Source organism: Rhopalosiphum maidis, chromosome 3 (genome assembly GCF_003676215.2).
Source record: "Rhopalosiphum maidis isolate BTI-1 chromosome 3, ASM367621v3, whole genome shotgun sequence".
Lineage (NCBI taxonomy): Eukaryota > Metazoa > Arthropoda > Insecta > Hemiptera > Aphididae > Rhopalosiphum > Rhopalosiphum maidis.
In genome coordinates, this window is record NC_040879.1 from 73,725,882 (window position 1) to 73,735,508 (window position 9,627).

The 9,627-nt window shown below is 24.2% G+C and overlaps 1 protein-coding gene across 1 annotated transcript; it reads right to left on the minus strand.

Moving 5' to 3' along the window:
* Nucleotides 1–1,532: 1,532 nt before the first annotated feature.
* Nucleotides 1,533–6,069, minus strand: LOC113558359. The gene is given in 6 exon segments (XM_026963817.1): nt 1,533–1,675; nt 1,678–1,729; nt 2,393–2,525; nt 4,474–4,673; nt 4,955–5,218; nt 5,776–6,069. Coding segments are annotated over 6 exon segments (1,086 nt in total).
* Nucleotides 6,070–9,627: the final 3,558 nt, after the last annotated feature.

Here is a 9,627-nt window from a genome sequence, read left to right on the forward strand (position 1 = left end):
GTAAAAACAGTGGATTTTATAAGGACGATTTCAATTTCATCTGTACGGTTTCGGAAACCGTGCACCAGTATAGATTCAAATCAATTCTATGGGCCCAAAGATTTTGCAATTGGTAATATATTTATCATATATAAGATAATAATTCAATACTATATACATTACATACCTTTTAAATAATAATTAAATGTACATGGGATAATTTGATTTAAATACTTAAAAATTAAATTAAATTCTTACTATTATAATAAATTAAAATTATTTCTTCTGGCTTAGGTGCTGAATTGTATGCAAAAGGTTTAGTTTTTATAATTACTGAATTGGACGTGTGGTCATACAAATATATGATCGAAAACAAGGATATGTTCACCCAAGATGCCATTGATGGAGCTAAACGTTTTTTGGAAAGCAAAACTTGTTGAAAGTCAAGAAAATGTGGATTGGAATATCAGTGCATGAAAGTACACCAATTTTATCGGATACTCAATTTTAAATTGGGTAACGACTTTTTATGGTTAAACATAAACTTCAATAAACATCATAAAAACTTATACATCACTATATTATAGTTGTAATTAAATACATTCCAAACTTAATAAACTAAAAGAAATACATTACTACGAGTTAATGTAAAAAAAAAATGTATTAAATGTAACTATTAGCAAATTCACAAATCTTTACTAATATTTTGTATTTAGCGAATACTTAACCATAATTTTACCATAATTCCTATCGTACCAAACGCCCGTTACTTAGGTATATTTTTATAAAACGACTTAATTAGGCCCACCATATTAAACCACTATAATATGAACTTATCAATTAATTACGTATTACGTATAGTCCACTTCTACATAATACCGATCATAAACTTAGTGAAAAAAAAATTATTCACAAATTGTGTATTTCTAATTTAAAAAAATAATAATAACAAAATTATAGATACCTATAAGATAGCTGCTGAAAGAATGTTTCCAAACTATTTTTTCAATCTACCCATTGCAAGTAAAAATACTAGAAATACGGAGAGAAGGGTCTTATAGTTGCCACAAATTATTGAAAAATAATTTTAACCACGAATATTTATCATATAAAATAGTATTAATAATAGTAAACATAATATAATTTATAATAAAAATACTATAAATGAATATTTTAACTGAAAAAATTTAAAGTTTAAAAATTAATTTAAATACGTAGGAAGTTCTACCACTAATCGCTAAGCGATGTTGAGATAGGCTTACCTATATTATAGATTTCAAATACAATATACGAGTATACTACCCAAAATGAAAAATACTCAAATTAAAAAAAAAACATACCAAGTAACTTTCTTGCCAAGCACCATTTATAATACAAAAATATTGAATATTGTTTAAAATTTAAAATATTTTGTACTAAGTATATTATATTATTAAATTATCTCTTATATAAAATCATTAATATATACAACGATTTCTTTGAATATAATCGTTTATTTATTTTAGTAATTCAACTATACTTTTCTATATTATTTAGCATAATTGTTAGCCGTCTTATTGTAGCTCGGCTTGAAACAACTTAAGACATAAGTCATTCATAGTCTGTTTAACTATCTTATCTTTTTCTACACACTCGGTATAATCATTCATAAGTAACTGATTGTCAACAAAACAATCTGACTTATGACCCTTTTTATTTGGTTTTCATACTTCTGGATATTTGCTTTTGCTTCGACATTCTGTTTCCACTCCTGTTTTTAAATTACAAATTTAAATACAAGTCACTGAAAAGCTATTTCGTATATCCTATACAGTATATTATGTACTTCTATATATTGTATATTAAACCATGGATCTCCATATAAAAATGGTCATTGTTGAAAATAGTATATATTATGTATAATATTAGTAGTATATTCTGCATAAAGGTAAGTCAGTCTGTAATTTTTTTCTATTTAATATTATTGAAATTGAATTCTACGTATTAAAATAATTCACAGTTATTAAAACTTAATATTTTAAAGACTCTTAAAATAAAAAAAAATGAAAACTTATTTTTCTTAATAGTTTATGGTAATCATTTTATAGAGTTTATAAAATAAATATTTTAAAAGTAATTAAACGTACGTTTTTAAGTTCAGTCAGGAAATGTTTAGACTGTAGAAGAATATTTTGTACAATATTACCTATAAGACAAACGTTATTTTATCAAATATTATATCTTTACACTTGACCTATAAAAAAATAATAATTTTAATAACTCAACATTGTATAATACTAAGTTTTTATTCTTCATTAAAAAAAAATAAATAGATTCAAAATAGGGTTTTTAAATTGAACAATAATTTGTTGATTTTAGTTAAAGTTATCTCACTAAACTAATACCTAATCTAAAAAAAATTTAATTTACTTACATCTTTAAGTTTTTCTAACTCAGCCTCATTTTTCTTCCTTTCTTCTTTTAAATCGACCATTTTTTTGTTAATATTAGGAATTTTAGCTAATTCAGCTTTAATTTCTTTTAGATATTTGTTTTTAATATTTACCCTTTAAAAAAAAAATATAGGTAAAAATTTGATACTTTATGACATTAAATATTTTATTATATGATATACCTACAATAAAATACAATTTTTAATTTTGAAATTTATATATATCTACCCACCAATACATTTAACTCGTTCTACAACCATCAATATTAATTTATCTAAGTGACATACTACAATAGTTTTAAGAAAATTAGTTCAAGTAACCAAATTATGAAAATAGGACAAATAGGTAAGTACTAATTATATAACACAACTACTATATTTAATTGATTTTATTATAATCAATCACCGCTAACTTATTTCATATTCTATTTTATAAAAATAATTTTTCTTCGCTTCATTTTTCCTCAAAGCTCGGTCATTAGCGAGCCTTGCACCAGAATCGAAAAAAAAATCAAATCTTTTTTGTATATGTTACAGAATATTTATGTTGCTTTAAATTTAGTAATTTTATGAACCATCTAGTTTTTTTTTTCCTGGTTGCTGTTTCTATTATTGCTATTATTTTTTATTTCTTTATATTACCATTTTACTTTATTTTATGCTATTATATATTATTTGATATAATTTTTCCTAATATTATATTTTTTTATTATCATATTTATGAGTACATAAGTTAACTTACATTTATACCTACTATTATTATTAAACTAAGCTAAAACTTGTACTCACAATATTTTGTTACTTTACTAAAATATTAAATGTAAATTACAGTTAAGTTTATACCTATCTATAAAATTCACTAAAACTGTAAAAATAAATTGTTGTTCTAAGGAATAAATAAATTTTCACATTAAAAGTGAACTTCTATAAAAATATTAAAAAATGAATACAATTTAAAAACTTTATAAATTAATATTAACTTTAAGCTTGTTTTTGTTTTCTGTTCTTATAATAAATTATCTGTCATTTGCAGTATTTACAATAACAGATAATACATACATAAGTATATAAAATACATATGCATATTGAACATAGATCGATGGTTATAGCTAGTATAATAATTATTAATACCAATCTTGTTAAGTATTTGAGTAAAAGTATTTGAATACATGTATTTAAATACTTTTAATATAAGTATTTGTAAAGTATATTAAATACTATCTAGGACGTATTTGTATTTGAATACAATAAACTTTTATATAAGTACTTTTGATAAACGAATTATTCGTCAGTCGTCACATATTTTTTTTTTTTTTGAAAATTATTATACTATGTCTATTTTATTTATATTTTTCATTCATAAATGTCGAGAACCCCCATCCCCTATTGCTGATGTCTCATTCATTTGTGAATATGATTATTACAAAATATAAATTAAAATATACTTAAATGCAAAAAAAAAATTTGGGAATGATTTTTTTTCAATTGCTTTTTATATCCTCTTATTTATATTTCATTAACAACCTACTACCTAATATTAAAAAATTGCTATAATATAATAAATTTTATTTATTTTCATTTTTTAGTATACAATTATAAGTAGGTAAGTGGTATAAAAAGTTCTAATAATACCAAGTTGAATGTAACATGACAATTTTAAATTAGTTATTACAACATTAATTTGGAAAGCTAACTAGCAGAAAAGTAAAAAAAAAAGTATTTGAAAAGTATTTAAATACATGGCAAGTATTTGTATTTGTTCTTAAATACCTTCTGAATGGTAGAATGGATTTACTTGTATCTGTATTTAAATACAATTTTAAAAGATTGATTAATACGCAGTAAACACGTTTGAGATAGTACTGATAGTAGTTATTAGTTATTACATATCATTTCTGGAATTATTAAATCGAATCATATTCTATTCAATTTTTGACAGATAAAAAAAATTGAGGGTCTAATTCCTGAGGCCTACATAAGTAAGGCTCAATCGGAAAATGTCTATGTTTGCTCTCAGCTCTGTTTTATCCGCCATTATAGCAATATTAAAGAAAAATACTCACATAACTTCCGTACTATTTTTAATTGTTTTGTTTTTCGCTAATAATCTCTGATATTCAGGTATACTAAACGTGCTTGGTGCCAAATTTTCAATATCTTCTCTCCTCTTTTTACAATTTTGTTTCTGTAAAATGTATTTCAAGCGCGCTTTGTTTAACTTTAGATCCTGCAGTCTACAAGATTCAATTAACTTTTCTACATCCTGTAATATAATAAGGGTCAAATCAATTATGAATTACGTAGTTATATCAATTGGGTATTTATATTATAAATCTGATATTTAATCAATTACAATTATTTTAGTGATGTTACAAAATTAAATAAATTTATGATAGTAAATACATAAAATGTAATTTGTTAAGCGGATATTTAAGTATTTTACTATATATATATTCATTTAAATTACGTTATCAACTGTAACAAAAAATACTATTCTCAAATCCTGTAAACTTAGAAAAATAAATTTAAAGTCATTGAAGTTACATCCTGAAAAAGTTTTTCCTTTGTCTTGTCATATACCATGCCCACAGCAGTTTTTATTTCTAAGTTATACTGGTTTTCAGCGAGTTCTGCACATTCTATCCGTTTCATTTTCAAGTACTCAGTATTTATATTTATTTTCTCATTTAAATCATGTTTTCGTTTGACTGCCGCTTCTTTTTTCTTTTTGAATTCCATCAGTAACTTTTCATAGTATTGTTCATTTTCCTCTTTTGTTCCATTTCTAATCGGTATATCAGATTCGCACTAGTAACACGTATACCATAATAACTATTAAAATTTATCTATATTTAGTACACCAAAATATTTGATTATAATAAATCTACGCTAATAAAATTGCAAGCATAAGTCGAGAGAAAAACTTTCATGTTTTAACTTTTTAAATTAAAAAGTTAATCTGCATAGTATTTTTTTACAGAGAATTGTTTATAGCATGAATAGAAATTTATAAATCAGTGATATAGATTTCTCAATCTCATATTTTATAAAATCTTTGATTTCATAAATATTGAATATCTAATTTAAATGAAAGATATTCCTAGTATTTTTTTTTTTTTAATTTTGAAAAAAAATTCTAACTAATTTGTATTAAAATTATTTAAAGAAATAAAAACTACGCCAGTTAAAACTGCCCGGTCAAATGTCTTCATTTTTTATAGTGAAAAATTAGTGAGCCTTTTATGAAATCACATGAAACAGTTTTCAACCAACAAATTACGGACGTGATGTGTCTTATTAATAAAAGTACAACTATTGTCATCATTGCCCTAAACCGGGTAAACCTGCAGATAATAATCACTCACCAATCCCTTTTCGATGTGCTCGGTTAGAATGTTAAACACTCTAGTTTTGCGACGTCTGAGATCTGACAGTTCTAACCTCAGATCGTCTAGGCGTTTGATTGCTAGCTGGATTTGTTTTTCATCATTAGCATAATCAATATGTTCATCGAAAACGTTTTCATACGACACCGGTTCAGTAAGTATCCGGTCTTCATCTAATTCTACACCCAACTGCAGTCCTTCCTGTGCTGTTTTCCACCACTGTTCACCCAGTGATTCATTAAAAGTCTCGTCGAACTCATCGTTATATGACATTTAAATTAATAAACAAAATAAATTAAGTACTCAAATGATAATCTATACAAAAATATGTTTTATTTATTTTCGTCTCTCGTTGGTAGGTATATATATATCTGTTGTTATAATGTGTCACGGCAATTATATAAACACATAAACTCGGTCAATATTACACTACGTAAATCATAGTTTAAGCCTTTTCAACCAGATACCACCAAAACGGACCTTATCAACGTATAATAATGCTATTTATTATCTTCTATTTAATACTACGTATGAGTACTCTAACAGTAAAATAATTCAGTTAAAAGTAGTATAATATACTATGTTATAAGTATAACTTATATAGATGTAGATATATTTTTATCTAAGATAAAAAAAAATATTATTAACTGGTTTACAAATAGGTAATCATAAAAATACCTATTTCGAAATAATTTCTTAAATTAAAATATGTCATTTTATGTTTCATATCCACGGTATCCTCTAACAAATCTCAAAAATATCTAAATAAATCCCATACACATATATGTATATAATTGTTACAATATTTAAGTCAACGTCAGTAATGCATTTTATAAAAATAAAATAATTCATTGGTTTGCATGTAACATAAATAACTTCAAATTACTCTCGACATGCCAATTCCAAACAAAAAATCGGTTAAAATTCTTGGTATCTTTTTTGATTGCCGTTTCGCATGGGTTATTGTGGGTATGATATCCTCTTAATTTTCAAAGATACCAGCTACCCAGAGTATAACTTTCAATAATAACAATGTTTGTAACAAAATGAAGAATTAATGTCACATTTGATCATTTAGACTAATTCAAAATTATTTTATCAATGTCAAAAAAAAAAATTATTTATTTTGGTTAAGACAGTCCATGTCCCCAATACATTTTGACTAAATTAATACACACATTGGCCATTTGAACATTAATCGAAAGAAATTATAGTTGTTAAAAAATAATATAACGGGCCTCTCCTTTTTAGTCTCGACGTTGGCTACGTACTATAGCTACAATCAATGTTGGGCATTCTAATTCAATAAATAAAATTCGTAAATAATTTATTTTTTGTTAATAAAAAAGTTAATTTTTAATTAGGTATTAAAAAAGTAATTACCTATTTTAAATTTAAGTTTTTTTCGAATATTAAATATTATGTTTATTATCCATCAAGGCCAATTTGAAGACAAAATAAATAAAACTTCTGATTTTGAAAAATATATGTGTTTCATTAAATCAAGAATGGAAAACAAATTTCGTAATTGAAATTTTAAAACTTTAAACCAATTTTAACAAGAAAAAAATGCATTCTTATAATATTATAAATAAATGTAATGCCAAAAAACATTATTTATTCATAATATTATATATTTTAACCATGTTCAAAAATATGTAAGTAAATCAAATATAAATCAACATATACATAAGTGACCAAAGCTTTGGTGTTTTCCAAATATTTAATGTGGTCAGGACATTGAGGCGCAGTTAGACTTCCTTTATACATGTGCTAAATACATAACTGATATTGTTATCACTATAATAGTAATATGGTAACATTACAAGAGTCTAAGTGCGCATCCAATCTAGCATACAGGCCTTATAAAGAAACGACCTCTCTATATTACTCTATGGATCAAGAGCACCTTATTAAGATTCAAGTATCCAAGGATTTTAATACTTATAGATAAGTTTTCTTTAGCTGGAGGACTGAGCACTTGTGCAAAAGATATTTATCTAAATATAACACACATTTGATTTATAAATCTAGAATAATTTAATTTTATATTATATTAATAATTTAAAAATAATACTTTACTGAATGAAGACAGTTGTTTATAATTATTGTATATCTATTTGAGTTTGCTCGTGGTGTTGATGGTGAATTTCAAACTGATACTGTATCATTTTAATAATTTGGACAGTCAAAAAGTATCGGTATATATTTTTGAAGTGCAGTCTATTGAGATGCAATGAATTATATTTTTATCATTTTACCAAACAGAGGACAACTAAAGAATATTTATATTCATACACATCTTAATAAATAATAGTACTATTCGTTATATAACAATTATTTTAAATTATATAGATGTTGTTTATGAATAAAATCAAATAATTGTTTTTTATTAAATTATAATTTATTTAATATTAGTATATTGCTAGCTAATATAACTTATTATAGAATCACTAGTAAGCTAGAAAAATGAGAAGGTCAAAGGATTTTATTAAGCGATTCAGTATTCTCCTTTGATGATAGTAAGTCCGAGTGATAAATTAAAAATCAAATATTTCTAAACAATATGATATTTACATATTTTCCTATGTTCCTTTGTTTTAAGGCTGAGCTGGATTGGCCCCATCGAGATACTGGGAAACTTCCCGATGGGCTGGTATGCTTGAGGGCTGCTATGGCCGCAACAGTTTTTTTGCCATAAATTGTCATGAATTTTTTTTTTTAATTTATTAGTATTAATTATTTACTAGTTTACCAAATCTTTATCATAATTGACATAATTATTTTAATTTCTGACATGGACTAAGATATACTATATTCTCTAGTATTAGTCATAAATTTATACTATATAAGTCCATGATTTCTGACTTCTTATCAAGACTACGGTGATTAAATGCATATGTCTATACATACTACCAACAATCTAGCCGCTAAACGAGCTATGATAAAGGAACTATAAGTTAACTATATTTAAGTAGGAATAGCAAACTAAAATAATAATAATAATAACATAAATAAAAATATTAATTTTTTTCTATCATTTTAATACATTGACACATTGTATATTAAAATTGTTTGTGATTTTTGATCTCAATATTTTATTTATTAAAGCATAAATATTTGTTAAAATTAAGTGAAAAGAAATTGCCTTAATCAATGTTTGATAAACCTTGTACCTTTGATTTGGATAGCTTTTTTGAGTTAAAAAAAGTACATTACTTAACAAAGAAGTCTCATATAAAATTGTTTTTATATATTATTTGTGCAAATTTTATTTTAAAAATATAAGTCAATTAACAAAATTGTACATGGGAGGGGGAGTTGAACCACCTATTACCTTAAAAAAACACTAGTAATATTTGTTTTTATCTATAATATTAGATATTATAATATAGAGGGCCGATCTAAATAATTTTCCCGGGCCAAAACATTCTGCCAATCCATCGCTGCTCCAAGGTGATATTAATAATTAAAATCTATAAAAGCAATATAATATGCACCTTATAAACAATATGAACAGTGCAATTGTTTATTGAACATCACTCATTATTTCAGTCTATTTAAGTATTGAAAATATTTTTTTTTAATTATCTTGAATAATTATAATTTTTTAAGTATTTACGTTTATGAATAATAAAACATATTTTTAATCTTATATTTTAAATCAGAATATTTTTTGAACTTTCAAAACAAATATAAATACAGAGTTCAGACAAGTAGATTTTAAGTTTAAAGTATTTTAAGTTAAAGAGGACCGTTAATAATGAGTATTGTTTAATAAAAGAATTGTCTGACTTTTATTAATACATAAAACTTTATAAATTATTAATA